Raw genomic sequence first — 18149 nt, forward strand, 5'->3', positions numbered from 1 at the left:
TTTACCATTTGAAAGCAGCGGCAAACTGATTAAATGAAAAAAAGAATCAACCACAAAAAACAAACAAAAAAACAAACAAACAGGGCAGGGGTGTCCAAACTCAGTCCTGGAGAGTTTAGCTCCAACCCTAATCAAACACACCTGAACAGTTAATCAAGCACTTAGGCCCCGTTTACACTAGTGCGTTTTAGTTTTAAAACGGCGTTGTAGAATGAAAACGATCCGCGTCCACACTCGCGTTTTACCCAGCGTTTCTGAACAGCTCTCCGTCCACACCAAAACGCTAAAAACGCACATCACGTGACCACACACACACTCTCGGGCAAGCGCTCCAGCATTTCTACCCAGATGAGAGCTCTGCTTGTCGGACTGCTCATCACGCATCTCCCGCTGGATCTAATCTCACTATATTTGCTAAACGTGATATTTCATTCATGTTGTTGTCTTTATCTAACGACATAGGCCAATTCCCTGACTTTGGTCATTGGAATCTATTAAGTTACTTGTTCACGGGTAACATGTTTTGGTTAAGCGCAAAGATAAGTTATGATTAATCCAGGTATATTGACTGATCGCTTGCCTTTATTTCCTACAATGTATAAACTTATTGCATGTTATACTTTTATAATTGTCGATTATTAAAACTGATATTCAGCAAAAGAGAGGGTGCGTTTCGTATTTTCACTGAAATTGAAAGGAGGCAGTAGTTATAGGCTCCGTTTAGTTATAAATATCCACACAGTGAAGATGACGCTCATGCAGCACGACGCCTCAACATTTCTGCTGTCTGTTTAGTTGCTAATATTAAAAAGAAAATAGGCAGTTCCTTAAATCATGTTTACATTTTATTGTTGAGAAAGTGAAACAACGTAGCCAGGGTGATGTGAATGAAGTTATAAAGTACACTGTTCCCTTTGAAGATTTACCCGTGTCCTCGGTATGTTTTCCATATCAAACTGAGAAGGGGGAGACTGCAGCCTTGATCAAACTTGCGAAGTCTTAACTTACAAGAAGAGGATGCGAGACTGAACTGTGTGTGGGCTACTTAATATTGAGGAAAAGCCCCAATCAGATAGGCGAACGTTTGCAGTCCCGCCTCCGTTTTCAGATGTCTCCGTCTTTCCCCATCCACACTGAGATGGAGCAGCAGCGTTTCAGAATGAAAACGGCCTCTCCAGCGTTTTCGAAACGCTCCGTTTTCGGCGCTCGAGAACTCCGGCGTAGTGTGGATGGATGGCGTAACCGTAGCAAAACTTACGCGTTTTCAAACTAAAACGCACTAGTGTAAACGGGGCCTTACTAGATATACTAGAAACTTCCTGGCAGGTGTGTTGAAGCAAGTTGGAGCAAAACTCAGCAGGACACTGGCCCACCAGGACTGAGTTTGGACACCCCTGGTTTAGAGAATCTAAAATTTTTAAATGTTACTAATCAAAAGAAAAAAAAATGATCAAAAGGTCTTAACACTGGCAAGAAAAAATGTCTTTACTGACGAATCATCAGATTAGAGTGATTTCCGAAAGATCATTTGCAGGGTGTCTGAAGGTCTCTGATTTAACGCCTTTTAATGACCGTTTAACTATTCGTAATGCCATAGACAACCTTGACTATTTATGGGCACCACTCATGTACCCTTTTTGTTTTTTTACATTTTTGACACAATTAAACTATTACTCTGAACTGCATTAGAAATGGCGTAGGAGACTTACATTTTCAAATAAACATAAAATGTACATTTATTTGAAGATATTTACAATTTTTAAATACTAAAAACGTCAGTTTTTAGAAAATTTTTATTTAGAAAAATATTATTTGTTGCACTTTTTTATTGTGTATAGTTTATATAGAGTGTGTGGTCACAGTGATCAAAAGCAAATGTAAAACAATTGTGGATGTGCATTTAGTGATTTCATTTCAATAATAAAAAAAAAAATACTGTTTCAAATTTATCAAAAATAAAAACCTGAAAAATCCCATGTACAGAAGTATTCACAGCCTTTGCCGTGAAGCTCTAAATTGAGCTCAGGTACATTCTGTTTCCACTGATCATTCTTGAGATTTTTCAGCAGCTTCATTTGAGTTCACCTGTGGTAAATTCAGCTGATTGGACATGATTTGAAAAGGTGAATATATATAGACATATATAATACATACACCTGTCTGTATAAGGTCCCAGGGTTGACAGTACATGTCAAAGCACAAACCAAGCATAAAGACAAAGGAATTGTCTGTAGACCTCCGAGACAGGATTGTCTCGAGGCACAAGGCTAGAGAAGGTTACAGAAAATTTTCTGCTGCTCTGAAAGTTCCATTGAGCACAGTGGCCTCCATCATCCCTAAGTGGAAGAGTTTTGGAATCACCAAGACTCTTCCTAGAGCTGCACGCCCATCTATGCTGAGTGATCGGGGGAGAAGGGCTTCAGTCAGGGAGGTGATCAATAACCCGATGATCACTCTGTCTGAACTTCAGCGTTCTTCTGTGGAGAGAGGAGAACCTTACAGAAGGACAACCATCTGTGCAGCAATCCACCAAACAGGCCTGTATGTCAGAGTGGCCAGACGGAAGCCGCTTCCCACCTGGAATTTGCCAAAAGGCATCTAAAGGACTCCCAGACCATTAAAAAACTAAATTCTCTGGTATGATGAGACTAAAATTTGACTGTTTGGAGTGAATGCCTGGCGTTACATTTCGAAAAAACTAGGCACCGCTCATCACCAGGCTAATACCATCCCTACAGTGAAGCATAGTGGTGGCAGCATTATGCTGTGAAGATGTTGTTCTGCAGCAGGAACTGGAAGACTAGTCAGGATAGAGGGAAAGATAAATGCTGCAATGTACAGAGCCATCCTGAATGAAAACCTGCTTCAGAGTGCTCTTGACTTCAGACTGGGGCAACGGTTCATCTTCCAGCAGGTCAGTGACCCAAAGCACACAGCCAAAATATCAATGGAGTGGGGAAACCTGTTATTAGGGTATAATCAAATCTCTGACTAAATTAAGCAAGATCTGCTTCATGACGGCTTATCTAAAGAGGCTGCGTCAACCCAATTTTTAACTTCCCAGAAACAAATGACCAAATTGGTTCAGTGTTATCACAGTTAAGTTTAAGGTTTGTGGGTATAAGTAATAAATTGAAGCTAAATTCAAAATAAATTGGTAACACAGTGTTATTCTTAAAACTGATCATTTTTAATGCAATGTTTATTATTGCCTCAATCTTGAAAACAAAATGTAATGACTTTTAAGGCTTTTAAATGCCTCCAGGACACCCTGACAAGGGACTGGACTGGAGTAATGATGCTGACAATTCAGCTTGGCATCACAGGAAAAAACAACATTTTAAATTAAAATAGTTTGTAAAGTATTTTAAAGTATACAGTACGAGCATTTTATTACAGTCATACTGTATTTCTGATTAAATAAATGAATCCTTAGATGAAAAATAAAACATCAGAAAATATCCATCACTAAATAAATCGATTTTAATACCTTTTCAAACTTAAATCGATGTTCATTGTGATGCAGACGAGGATGATTCGGTATCGGATTATGGATCTTCTCCCTTATCCATAATTATAACCCAATATCCATTTTCTGGATATTAGATTATGATGTACTGATGGTTTTCGGATTATACTATGGCAAGGTACTTGAGCAGGTAAAAGGAATGTTCTGTGAATTGTTCTGACTGCTTCTTGTATACATGAAGTAAAAAATAAATTTAAGAATGCAGTGCATCATCAGTGCACTATGATATCAAATTAAACCAAATCGATGACATGATAATCGTAATCAAACTGAAGTTCGGCAGCAGCATAATTTCCCACCCCTACTCATTACCTATATTTTCTGCATCAGAGTTAAATGTCATCAACCTTCAAAAAGCACAGGGAAACGTTTCCAATTTCTATCAAACGTCATCTTTAATCTTTCTGTTCTCCCAATTACTTTGAAAGCAACTGCAAAAATACAATCGGCCAAAGAGCATACATACAATACAAAACGTCCAAGTTTAACCGCTAAATTCGTCTCGGGAACACGTTTCACACCACCATCAGAGTGTGTATGCATGAGTTATTCCAAAGGTCTGCTCAAAAAAACCATTAGGAGGCTTTACTGTAGAACGACACAGAGGCTAAGCAAAAAGCACAGAGGTGAAACCCACAGTGAAGCTTAAAATCAGGACAGAATTATGAGGACTGAACAACTCCACCTTCTATCTGTGTCTCCTGTCGTCTTTCCTCCTGGACTCTTTGTATCTGTCAGAATGGCGGTTCTCTTTGTCTGCCCTCTCTAAGCCGTTTCCGTACGAGTCCCTGGAGTCCATCTCTTTGCGGCTCCTCTCTCGTGACTTTGACCTGTCCCTGCTCCGCCGCAGAGGCTCCTTCTCCCTGCTCCGCCGTCTATCTTTGTCCTTGTTCGCTCGGGAGTTTTTGCCGTCGTCCTTGTGCCTGCCTGAATCTGTCGGTCTGTCCTGGTGGTCCTGAGCGTGTCTGTGAGGTTCTTTCTGTCCTCTTATGCGCTCTGGTTCTCCTCTCGGTCGAGCAGGAGGTGACTCGTCCTGTTGTCCGCGCCGCTGAGGATCTCTGTTGTGTTTATCAGATCCACGTCGGTCCTCTTTGCTGGCGTCCTGACGGCGGTTCTCGTGTCTCTTGGTGGGTCGTTCCTCTAAGGGAGATCGCTGGTTTGCTGCCTTGCTGGATTTCTTGCTCTTGTCCTTTTTCTTACCTGAGGCCTTCTTGCGCCTGGAGTCAGAGTCTGAGAAGGGAGAAAAGAATTGTGACAAGTCTGGAAAAGATGTTCGTTCTGGAACATAATACATATACGGTATGTGTATGTGTGTATGTGTGTGTGTGTGTGTGTGTGTGTATATAGATATATATATATATAGATATATATATATATATATATATATATATATATATATATATATATATATATATATATGTATATATATATTAGTGCTGTCAAAATTTGTGCGTTAACGCATGTGATTAATTAGAAAATTTTAATGCGTTAAAAATTTTTTACACAGTTGCAGTTTTTTTTTCTCACTTCCTGTTGTGATGAAAGTGTGTTCAACATGCAAAGAAATATGGATAAGACCAAGGAAGCGCTTTTTGAAGGCAAGTTTCAGTATAATGCCTGGTTTATACTTCTGCGTCAAGTGACCGGCGTACCCACGGCGCATGCAACGCTTGTAGCTGTGCATTTATACTTCTGCGCGCTGTCTCTGTTGGTCTGCATTAACACTTCCGAAACACTAGTTGGCAGTGAGGTGTAAATAATCCTCTGTGTCGAGTTTCTTCGCTGCTGTTTTGCTTTTCCTGAACACTTCCTGGATGTACAAGTGGCTAAAACTCGCTCATTTTGAGGCAGAAACCGGTGGACGTGCAACAACTTTAACTATGAGGTAAACACAAAACAAAACTTTCCATCCGGAGCTCCTTCATAGGACTCCACACTTGTAAACAATCGCTCTATCGAGGTCGCACCATTCGCGCGGCTCTCAGTCCCGCCCAGACTCATCAGCGCTACCAAGCTCTGTGATTGGTCGGCTTGGTATCACTGACGAGTCTGCGAATGGTGCGACCTCGATAGAGCGATTATTTACAAGTGTGGGGTCCTGTGAAAGAGTTCCAGATGGAAAGTTTTGTTTTGTGTTTACCTCATAGTTAAAGCGCCGTAGGTTACGCCGGTCATGACGCAGAAGTATAAACCAGGCTTAAAACAATTAATGTCGCATCACCAGGCTCTCCAGAGTTTCATGCAATTTCAGGTGTGTCATTTTTAACTTTTGACTTCTGTTTTAATGGAATTTGAATTTGATGAAATTTCCGCATTTCGTGACTCGGTGGTCCTTTAAGGTAATTAAACTGCTGCTTACACGGTAGACTTTTAATAAGAGTATTATTTAAATCGGAGTATTAGTGTCTTATGTAAATGTACTCAAAGTCTCTGGTGACGTTGCGAGCTGTCAAAGACAGCGCATTACTCTGAATTTCAGCATGAGCCCTCCAATGTTTCATTAAGTTTAACGTGCTTCCTCATTAAACGCAATGAAAGCGTATGCTTTGAGTTGTTGTGTCAGAATCCTTGTGAAATACAGCCATACTTTAGAACGCTTAGTTTAAGCAAATTTGATGAATGCGATCATGCATGTTGAATCTGAAGGAACTCGCTCCAGCGTGTTGTGTGTGTCTGTCTGTGTGTGTGTCTGTGTCAGGCCCATTGAGGGGTGTCAGGGGTTGAGTGAGCGACGTATCTGAGTAGGAGCGTGTGCACACGAGACGTACCTAAAGAGCGGTGGGGGTGAGTTGCGCGCGACATACCTGAAGATGTAAACATTGCTAAATTGTCACTGTGACAGGGTGTAGTGTCGCTGCAGGTGCAGTATATGGATTTCAAATGGCCACAATTTTCAGTTTGTAATCATAACTATGTTTTGTTCTGTTGATATTGCATTCAAATATTTGTAGCTTGAAACAGATGGAAATATGACAGGATTGTGCTGCATTTCTACAGTGATCTCACTGTAGCTGCCATTAAGGCCCATTGTTCTCTAGTTCTCCGCATAGGTCACTTGACTGAAAACTACCAACTGATGATATCATAATGCTTTATTTAACACCTAAAATCTTTACTATTAATGAGCAATATGTGTGATTTGGTGAACCTGTATCCTAAAATATGGCCTACTGTATTTTCAATTATCCAAATGAGATCAAACCACTACCTCATTTACAGCCAGAAAAAAAAAATCTGTTAAATGGGTTTGCAAAGAACACTTTTTAAGGAAACGCTGGAGTACTGGAAGTGTGTCTTTCTCGAAAAGCAGCAATAAACATCAATTAACGTTCATTAAACGGTAGCAGAAGAGACGAGAGAGGCCTGACATCACATCTCTTCTAAAAATGTAACTTCATTAACAGCCTTGAGAACACATTATTGCACTTGAATGGCTGTGGCTCACAGACTCCTGTCAGAATCTGCCTGTTCTCAAATCTAATTATAATCAGCTTATACACAGCGCTAAAGCCGCAAAAAGTGTCTATTTGCAGGCAGATTGGGACAGCAAGTGTTTATGACAGTGTTTGTCATCATGCCGCAATTGAAATGAAACTAATCATAGGCGATTCCTGACTGGGATGAAGATATTTCTACCACTATGCCACGTTTTACATGTTGTTTCTACCATTTCATGATTTTTCCAAGATTTCTGTGAATTTGTGTGACGGGATCTAGAAAGTGGACACTCTGTCCTGACATTTAGACTGTTTATTGACCCCTCATCAGGATAAGGAAGGGAGGAGAAAACACTTCGTAACAGGCAGAATAATTAAGGAAGAAAGACAAACACAAACGGAACTCAACTGAAGTCCAGACATCAACAGCATGAATAATTAGGCACTGTGTCAATGACTACACTTTCTTTCACAAATCATAGCTTTTAAATTGGACGACTGAAAAGTCTCTGCTCTTGTTCAATACATGAGTTTTGTCTACTTAGCAAACACACTGTACTGTTCATAATTCCAGGCTTTTAATCCAATCTAAACCATAAAAATGGGACATTTAGTCGTGGATATGACAACAATTCTGAAGGGAATTGTAAGTAGGGCTGCATGATATTTAAATATAAAATCAGCAGTGCAATTAAGCCCTAATCCAAAAGCTGCTATTTTATAAGTTTCCTGCCATACGTGACAGAAATATTTAGTTTACAGAAAAAGTAAAAGATGGTTTGACATTTGTAAATGAATTATAAAATGTGCATGCTAGTATTGTAATTGCATGGTGCATAAAAAATATATACTTTTAGATTTTAGAGTGTAATAATTTTATTGCAATGTGATTAAAACATTTTTAAATACTTTTATTTGAGACAAATCACTATGTACAATATATTTTGAAAATTAACATAAGCTCTAAGTAAATGAAAACATCCCGCTGAGGTTTAAATCTGAAAATGCACCTTGTTTAAAAATATATATTGTGAAATTATAAAGAATTTGAGAGTCGTTTAAATAATTCATCGTTCATCTGGATCTTTCGCCTGTTCGTATCGAGATCGACACAAAACAATGCCGAATATGAACTGCTGGAACACAACCTTCCTTTCAGACACTAGCGGGATCATGGGATTGATCATGACATGAAGATTACTATCACTGAGAGATGGCCAGACATGCAGCTGGGGGGAATAAAGGGTTACTGTTCATTTTCTCAACAACACCACAGTATAGCCAACCGTGTGCTGTGTTTGTTCCTGTCATTTTTCTGATGACTGATACAATAACCTACCCTGGGGCCCGGGATTGCTGGCCGTTTGTTATTAAGGTAAAAATCAGCAAAGACTACTCAAGTATGGGACTTTGTCAGTAACTGTTACATAATTTGTATGGATCAGTTTTTTCTTCTACCAGATCCTGTGTTTCTCCTTTCTACACAACGTGGTGTAATTAAAATTTTGACCTTAAAATGGTGTTTAAAAAAATTTAAATTCTAGCCGAAATAAAACAAATAAGACTTTCTGCAGAAGAAATAATATTATCAGACATACTGTGAAAATTTCCTTGCTCTGTTAAACATCATTTCGGAAATATTTAAAAAAAGAAAAAAAATTCTAAGGGGGGCGTATAATTGTGACTTCAACTGTATATTCTGTTCTCTGACTACTAAACCATGCTGGGCATATCTCTCCATCTCATGCAGAAAGCAGTGGACCAATCACAACAGAACAATTTTGGGGACAAGTGAATCGCTGAAGGAATCATTTGGGAGTCGTTGGGATAAGGTAAAAATAAATGCATATTATTAGACAATGAAAGTATTTTTTGACTCTGCATGCATATTTAGACTGTTGTTAGAGACCCCCAAAACCAAAATATGATCTTTTATAACGCATTATAGGGGCTCTTTAAAACATTTATTAATAAATGTAATAAATTATTTTTTATTAAATACTTTCACATTTTACAGTATAAGTTTATTATAATATGATTTTAATTTATTATATTTATATTTAATAAAAATATTCTTTCGATATTAATTTGAAAATTAACACATCCATACAGGGATTGTAATGGAATGCTGCACTAAAAATAGCAGCTACACACACATTTTTTTAATTAAATACTCTTGAGTTTTACAGTATAATAATTCTATTGCAATATGATTTATATTGTAGTGGTATTTTATATTTTAAAGACAAACACTATATATTCGATATAACCATGTTTCCAAAAACAGAATTAGTCTTTCAGCAATAACAACAATTAAACCTACAATCTGGAATCTGACTCTACAATCTGAAGCTAGTGTGGTCAGGATTGTATAGTGAGACCAAAATTGATTTGTATAATGAATAAATATGATACAGTAGAATGCGAGACTCAAAATTCACTTCATATTAGAGCTGTAATCGGGCCATAAAAGTTAGGCCAGATAGTGCCCGAGCCTGACAGAATTCGGCCCGAGCCCGACAACTAGATTTTGATTGACACCTTTTAAAAACCTGAACCCGTTAATAGCCTGATATTATTCAAATGTGCACATGAACACAGCTCTTTTGCCTTTTTTCCACGAATGAGTCGTTTATGTGTTTTAACAAAGAAAAAAGTCCTCTGTAACATCGTAACATCTCAGCACTCTAAACAGACCTAAGTGCACACTAAGCCTTTAAATTGGCCAACACACCAATAAAAATTAGTCTTTCCTAACATTTTAAATTAAAATAAATTATAAATGATGACGGGTATTTGGCAATAACGAAATTAAGATAAAGGCTCTGTGATTTGTTTCGCCACTTCTCTTTACAATCTGGCATTAAGGCGATGGTGAAGCTGAATAATAAAAAAATAATGCCAACACAGCCTATATACTCTGACTACATTATGATTTTTTTAAAGGTTTAATTAATATTTAGGTATAATTTAAAAATCTTTTACTCACCAAGATTAGGCTACATATTTTTGTGGAGGAATATTATTGAATGGCTTTAGCACAGTCCTGATGCATACTGTTCTGGCTAATTTAGCATGTTTTGGGTAGGATTGTTTGATCTTTCACCAGCCATGAACATCCTTTTTTATTTTCCATGACAGCGGTTTCAATGTAGCGAGTGACCGCGTCATCTTCCCTGTCAGCTTGCTGTACATTGTTGTTAGCACTCTACCGTAATACGCAGTGTATGAGCGACCGCCAAAATATGTTGGCGGCTAGAATGATCGTTCTTTCTGAACTGACGGCTGGGCCTGACCGCAGTTAAAATTCCCTCTTTTTGACTTCTCCGTCATTTGTTTCACCTTTGCAGGGATGGATTTTAATGTTGTAACAAATGATTTGATTACTTTCTCGCGCTAATCCAAATGCATCACATGACTGTTCATTTACTGCACAAGCCCAGCCCAGTCTAAAATGATAGAAATTAAGCCCGAACCCACCCAAACCCGTCGGGTCCTGTTGGGTTCAAGGAAGAGATCTTCAGCTCCACTTCACATCATCAGTTGAGTGTTTAAAATAACTAGTTTTTTGTGAGCAGATGTGGTTTCATATCACAGACTGAAGAAGAAATCACACTCTTTATACAGTGATAAAGACTACATAAATTAGCATTGAATTAACAAATATAGTTTCTACTTAAACCAAATAAATCTGTCATGATTCTGACTCCACATAAAGATTCACTTTCCTTAATGATTCCAAAAACACTAATTAAACCTAAAAAGATCAGACCTGAAGAGCTGCCACTGCTGGAAGAAGAGTCTGAGTCACTGGACGAATCAGAGTCGCTTTCACTGCTGTCACTTTCAGATGAGGAACCTGAAGATGAAGAGGAGTCTGAAGAGGATGAGGAGGATGAGGAAGAATCTGACGACTCAACTTCCTGATTCTGGGTCATGATCATCTTAGGAGCGTTTTTCAGATGTTCCCTCAGCTCATCCCTGAAGAAAATAAAAATAAAAACTCAGATGAGATTTTGTTCATAATAAACAAAGCAGACCCAAATAGAGAGTAATCACAGACACTTACGTTAGTCCTCCAAGGCCGATAGATGTGAAGAAATTAATGGCGAATCTTGTGTTCCTCGGGTTATCGCGTGGAAACAGGCCTTCAAAAAATGGCTGGAGAGTCCTGAGGATTAAACAAATGAAATGTCTTTGTTATAAACTTTATTACTGATTACTGTTGTTCAATCAAAGCGTACTAAATTAAGAAAATACTTACGTGTCCTTCAATCTCTCATTTAGTTTTGGCAAACCCATGTAAGCACAAAGTTCCTGGAACAAAATCTTCACAAAGATTCGACTGGAGGATGTTGTTGTGTCTTCGCTCATTCTAACGCATTCAAGGACCTGGAAGAAATTTTCCTTTTATTCCCCACTTTAGGAAATCAATACTGCAGTCCGTATTGATGTGTTGTATAATCTTAATTGCACCTTGCAGGTTGAATTCATTTATAGGTCACGTCTAAATGTGAAAGCAATGAGTGTAAAGAAGCCAGCAATAAAAGTAACTTACACTCCATGGAACTGAGTCTGTGTAGAGGAGATGAGCAAAGATTCGAGCAACGTTACGCAGTTTGTTGGTTTCCAGCCGGTGGATTGTTTCATACTGCTCCTGGAAAATTGCCTCAAAGCTCTCCATGTACTCTTTCTTCAGCAGGCAAAACCTCTGCATAAAAAATGAAAATATCAGACAGGGAAAAAAACAACTGTTGCAATTGTGCACAAATATTGCAGATGAGGAGTATATCTGTTTAAATATTCGTGACTGTAAAAGGAGCAAAATATAGTCTAATTGGAATTCTTTTTTTTTTTAATAATTAAATCAATAAATATTAAATAATTATTTTATAAATCTAATAACAACAACAATTGCACTAACCTTAGCAAGCTAACTAACATGTTAATTTTAAAGGGGACTCTATTATGACCTGCTTATGATTGTCTCACATAGTTCAGGGGATACAAACGTCAGTTATCTCTAATTTATGAAAGGTTATTTGCAGCTACTGCCCCCACTGAAAAGTTGATCAGAGAAGAATGGGAACGAGAGAGGGAATTCAAATTTCGGAAAAAATTTGGCAGAATAGCTTAGTGGATATAGATAAACAATCAATCAACACTAGATTATGCTTCATCCAGTTCAAGGTCATACATAGACTACACTACTCCAAACATAAATTACTTATGATTTTCCACAATATGTCTCCTACTTGTAATAAGTGCCAATCAGAAGAAGCCAATTTAGCTGATAGTTTTGTATTCTGTCATAAAATACAGGGATTCTGGAATGAGGTTTTTAAAGTGCTTTCAGATGTCCTTGATCTACACCTAGATTCTGACCCAGTGGATATTATATTAGGACATTCTGATAATACAAACTCATTGAGCAGTGCACAACAGAAATTTCTTACATATTGTTTGATAACAGACAAAAAGCTGCTATTATTGTCTTGGAAAATGTTAATCCTCCAACTGCTACACGTTGGCTTGAAGAATTAATATCTACTCTGCACTTGTAATGAACCAGATTTCTTTTAAAAGGTGACAATTTATTAAAATCTGGGACCCTACTATCACTTCATGGGGAATTCTTTCCCCCAAAGCAATTTGTTAAAAAACAAACAAACAAACAAAAAAAACAGTTGTTTTGATTATCACTGTATTGTATACTTACAGGCTGGGGTGTTTGTTTTTGTTATTTATTTTTTCTTATTTTTTTGTAAGTTTATGCATATTAGAAAAGGAATCCTGGAATTTGTGATTGTTGTACGTCTATCCAATGACAAATAAAAATTATTTGACAAAAAAAGGGGACTTATTATAACCCTTTTTACAAGATGTAAAATAAGTCTCTGACATCCCTAGAGTGTGTATGTTAAGTTTCAGCTCAAAATACATCACAAATAATGTTTTGTAACTCTTTGAAACTGCCCCTATTTTGTTTTAATACTATTGTGCCATGGTGACTGTCGCTTTAAATTCAAATAAGACTGCTCTTTTCAAAAAAGGCAGAGCTACAAATGCCTATGTGTCAGCATAGTGGCAAATTAAAAAAACAAGACTACTGTCCTATGCTAACGAGGAAGGGATCATCACTATTGAGCGGGTCTTTCCCCCTCTGATGACACATACAATATGACTACAAAGTGTGATTATAAACAATACAATAAATACATTTTTATCTATAGGAGTTGTTTATATTCACAGACTATAGCCACAAAAGCCTATTTTAAAGTGATTTTTGCATAACATATCCCATTTAAATTTAAATACAAACTAATTATCAAAATAATAATAGTTTAGACAAAACAGTTACTATTTTAACAAAAAAGCACAATAAAATCTGTAAAAATGTTAATCTAGTCAATAAATAACTACAATAAAAGCATCTTGTTTTGGTCATTTTATGAAATTTAATACACAGCATAACATTTACAGAAAGATAAGGCTCACCCCAGCTAGAAGACCAAAGAACTTCTCATATGTTCTTTGCTGAGCACAACAGTCCAGGATCATGTTGCACAGCTCTTTCTGTGGAAATAAACAGACACATATGAGAAAAAAACCTTTAAAGTGCAAGTGTAAAACTGCTCATTCATTCCCGGCACCTTTCCACTAATACCTATTGATTTCATAACCTTGTATCTTCACCAAGGAGTCGAGGGTTCAGAGAGAAAGAGAGAGAGCACAACAGACAGGCGCATGATCAATTGAGCAAATTCAATCTGAACGCATTAGACGTGAGGATCTAAAAACAGTTGTGGTGAAATCTCAAGGCTCTTTACTTAAGCGCTCTGGATATTAAAAAAGGTGGACCTGAATCTAGAACGAACTGAGCATATAGATAAATCTCTGTGTAGTTTAGTGAAAAAGAAAAACCTATATAATAAAAGGATCATTCAAAGCTATCTCAGGGCTTTAAAAGAATTAGAATTAGGGAAGAGTATTATTCAAATATTTGATGCGATATTGATACTTTTACTTTGAAACCAATTTCTGAATAATACAATTTTTGGGTGCCAATTTTATAAAACTAAAAAATTAAATTTTGAAACAATTGTGAATTTTTATTAGTTTGAGTTGAGTCATGCTCTCTCTCCCTCTCTCACTGTACAAAAAGGCAAAAAAAAAAAAAAAAAGACATGTATTTAACAAAATAACCAACAAAATTCATGAAAAGTGAATGCAACAAATGACATATGATCCAACAATTATAACATTATGTTCAGGCTAACAGCTGCCAACATGAAAGCAAGCACAGGACAAAAAAAACAGAGAAATAAAACTGAGCATCCACACATTTTGAGATGCCTTCTCACTTGTAGCCAGGGACATTTTACCATTTGTGTCAGCAATATTTGCATTCTCTTTGCTATCATATAAAGAATGACTGTGCTATTTTAGATAGAGTTAGGTATGGGCCAGTATAAGATTCTAATGGTATGATAATCATGGATAAGAATAGCACGGTTTCAAGGTATTGTTATTACTGTTGTAAAATATGTTCTTTTTAAATATCTGGGTAAAAAAAACTAGACCTTTTTCCTTTTTGAACACAATATATTTTAAAATTTACACATTTATAATATTTTGGAGCAGTAAACAGGTCAGGCAAAATACAAGTCACAAGTCAGAGGAGAACATGCAGACTAGTGATGGGTCGTTTTTGAACTCGTGAATGATTTGTTCATTCGCGCATGAACATTCTAGGTGGGGTAGAAGACTAGTTCCTTTTTCCAAGTCTTTTATCGAGTTTAAGTCATTTGTTTATCACATGAAAGAAAGAAGCCAATCATATGTAGTAAGAGCTGGAAAAAGATTTTATTCGTTCATCTCTCGAGTCCTCTGGATTAAGTCTTTCGTTCATCACGTGAAAGACATAAGCTAATCATGAGCAGTCAGAGCCAGAAAATGGATTCTATCAATTCATTTTAAGTCCTCAGTTGAGTCATCAGTTAACATGCCATCACATGATGAGCGAAAAACTTAAAAGGTAAACTAATCATGGACCCTTTTGTCTCAGACTGTCACATGAACAAACTAATCAAACTTTAAAGTCTGAAGAGGTGAGCTGAGCTAATCATAGACAAAAGATCAGGGTAAAGAATTAATGATTGTTTTTTTAGCATTCTAGTTATGACTTGTTTGTTGTGTGATCAACATTTGGGCTAGATGTGTAGATGTGTTTAGAAGCTTATAGCAAATTCAAATAAATGAAAGGTCAAATGTAGAAAGGCAATGGTAATGCAGTTGTTTTGAACGAGTTGAAAAAGTGCAGATCTTAAAAAAAAAAATATATATATATATATATATATATATTATGAACAGTTAACCGTTAACACAAAATAATATTGGCTATGAGCGCCTTCTGCCTTCAAAACATGCTTTCCAAGACACACTTATGAATGTTTTTATTAAGGCAGCTTTTCCAACTATATCTAGGGCAGAAATGCCAAAAAAGTCTGCTCTGACTAGAGTCAGAAAGAAAACTTATGTTGGAGAGATTCAGTCAAGGTGATGTCAGGTAATTCTCTTCAGGCCAAAGGGCTAAAATCCCTTAGCAAACGCTTCCTCATGCCTGGCCTTGCTGTGATCCCACCTACAGATGCCCATTACAGCCCTCACAGAAAACAGGAGGGATTACACGCTCTGAACAGCCATGTGGCTTTTCCCACTTCACACCTGCGGCTCATCTGAGCTCCAGAGATTTGCACAACCTTCACTGTAGCAGTAACATCTCATCCTGACAACCACTAGAACACTCCATAAGCCCATTGATTTCATGATCTACCTCATATTATTCACCAAGGAGCTCAGGATTATGAATATCACTGTTTAAATTAAACCCTGTGAGCCTGCAATCGGCATCAAATTAAAATTGAAGCTGAAATCTTGAGGAGGCCTATATCACCTGCAAAGAAAGTAGAGCTGGATATCAAAAACAGTGCCCAGGATGATCAAGTATTGAGCACTTGAGGTGCGGCTGAGTGTTAAAGCCCTGATGAGATCATTTCTGACTCTTTAACAGGTGCCTGCAGGCAGGGAGCCACATGTTCCAAGTGTGACAGTAAGGTGTTCTGATCACTGGACCGTTTCAGATGGGGCAGGAGCAGAAAGGAGGGTCAGACCTTCAGCACCAGTCTCTCTTTCCCTCTCACTTTATATATAAATCCCCTACAAGCTGTGCTCAAAGACTTATCAAAAATCTTTTAAACAAAGTAGTTAAGTTCTCTTACTACTGTATTTTCTGCACTATAAAGTGCACCTAAGACTCTTAAATTTTCTCAAAAATTGGCTGTGCGCCAAATAATCCAGTGCGGCTTATTTGTGCACTGAGTTCCAAAATTTGTACAAATGTTGTTGTGTAACGTTAGTAAGTGCTCCGCTTGGTTGATTGTCAGACTACTTTCTGCCAACACATGGATGTAATACATACATTGGTAGCAATAAACAAATCAAAACAACAACTGCTACTGTAAATACCAAGTCAAGCAAATGAATTTGGAGCTTGCCATCATTTCGGGAGGATTAGCAAAAGAACTCCAACAACTAGACATTGGCATGGGAGCAATGGATAAAGATGAGAGACAGCGCCATGTGAGATATGCCATCATATGTGAATGAATTGTGGATGCCTGATCTATGGTATCTGCTTTAACTGTTGTTCGAGCTTTCACGAAAGCCAGCATCATTGCTGAACAGCCTCCTGGCAATGAGGCTGACTTGGACATTAAGAGGGAATCCGGCATTTTTGATGGTAAAATTTTTCAGCTGTTCAATTCAGACACATAAGATGGGAACTTTGATGGATTTGTGGGAAAAGATTGATTAAAAAATAATGTGAGTGTATTGTTAAATAGTAGAATAAAGTTCAACTTAATTAACTAAACTCGCTTCCATTACCATTTATTATAGACTGTATGTTTTAGCATATGCCTTATAATACTGTGTGCCTTATGTATGGGTTAAGTAGAGAAATAGACCCTATAATTGAGACTGTGTCTAGTAATTCGGTGTGCCTTATGGTGCGGAAAATACAGAACTTATTTAAAATGATTTGAGAAAACACAATTGGTAGGGGTTTTTTTGCGACAACTTAAGGCTGATTTATACTTCTGCGTCAAACGTCGGCGTATGCTACGGCGCTGACGCATAGTCCTTCGCCGTGGCCATCGCCGTCACTGACGTGCACCTCTCAAAAAATATAACTACACGTTGCAACGACGCGTAGCGTAAGCTCTGTGATTGGTCGGCTTGGTAGCGCTGACGAGTCTGGGCGGGACCGAGAGCCGCGCGAATGGCGCGAGCGATTGTTTACAAGTGTGGAGTCCCGTGAAGGAGCTACGGATGGAAAGTTTTGTTTTGTGTTTACCTCATAGTTAAAGTTGTTGCACGTCCGCCGGTTCCTGCCTCAAAATGAGCGAGTTTGAGCCACTTGTACATCCCGGAAGTGTTCAGGAAAAGCAAAAAAGCAGAGAAGAAACTCGACACAGAGGAACATTAACACCTCACTGCCCACTAGCGTTTCGGAAGTGTTAATGCAGACCAACAGAGACAGCGCGCAGAAGTATAAATGCACTGCCACGCGCGTTGCCTGCGCCATGGGTTACGCCGGTCACTTGACGCAGAAGTATAAATCAGGCTTTAAGGCTGGTTTACACTTCTGCATCGAGTGTGATCAGCGTGACCCACAGCGGCTGACTTACGCATAGTCGTGCATTTATACTTCTGCATGCTCTTTATGTTGCTCTGCAATAACACTTCTAAAATGCCAGCTGTACATTTCCATGTTTCTCTGTGTCCAGTTTCTTCGCTGGTATTTAGTTTTTTCCAGAATGCTACAAGTAGCTAAAAGTCACTCATTCAGAGGCAGGAACAACTTTAATCATAAGGTATACACAAAACCAAAGTCTCCATCTGGAGCTCCTTCATGAGACTTGACACTTGTAAACACTTGCTCTATCGGGCATGCAGCTCTCAGCACTGTCCACACTCTTCACCGGTACCAAGCCGACCAATCACAGAGCTTGCGCTACGCGTCATTGTGATGTGTAGTTACATTTTTTGAGAGGTGCACGTCAGCCTTGGTGTCAGCCACAGCGAGGGCAATACGCCCATGCGAAAGCTGCGCCGGAGCG

General features: G+C 38.1%; 1 protein-coding gene and 1 long non-coding RNA gene across 4 annotated transcripts in view; one reads left to right on the forward strand and one right to left on the reverse strand.

The window, feature by feature from the left end:
• Positions 1 to 3905: 3905 nt before the first annotated feature.
• The window catches only part of cwc22 (CWC22 spliceosome associated protein homolog), a 92041-nt gene continuing 77797 nt past the window's right edge, over positions 3906 to 18149 (reverse strand). For all 3 annotated transcript variants that reach the window (NM_001077569.2, XM_073912081.1, XM_073912080.1), the window contains exons 16-21: positions 13465 to 13542; positions 11525 to 11677; positions 11231 to 11358; positions 11036 to 11137; positions 10739 to 10947; positions 3906 to 4759 (exon numbers count right to left, since the gene is read on the reverse strand). In NM_001077569.2, the coding sequence (NP_001071037.2) occupies positions 4218 to 4759; positions 10739 to 10947; positions 11036 to 11137; positions 11231 to 11358; positions 11525 to 11677; positions 13465 to 13542 (1212 nt within the window). In that variant the 3' untranslated portion in view covers positions 3906 to 4217. The remainder of the gene's footprint in view (positions 4760 to 10738; positions 10948 to 11035; positions 11138 to 11230; positions 11359 to 11524; positions 11678 to 13464; positions 13543 to 18149) is intronic.
• LOC141376195 (uncharacterized) lies at positions 4107 to 16897 on the forward strand. Its single transcript, XR_012385606.1, has 3 exons — positions 4107 to 4828; positions 8717 to 8798; positions 16040 to 16897. It is a non-coding gene; the product is annotated as an uncharacterized lncRNA (long non-coding RNA).

The sequence above is a fragment of the Danio rerio genome, chromosome 9, assembly GCF_049306965.1.
Source record: "Danio rerio strain Tuebingen ecotype United States chromosome 9, GRCz12tu, whole genome shotgun sequence".
Taxonomy (NCBI): domain Eukaryota; kingdom Metazoa; phylum Chordata; class Actinopteri; order Cypriniformes; family Danionidae; genus Danio; species Danio rerio.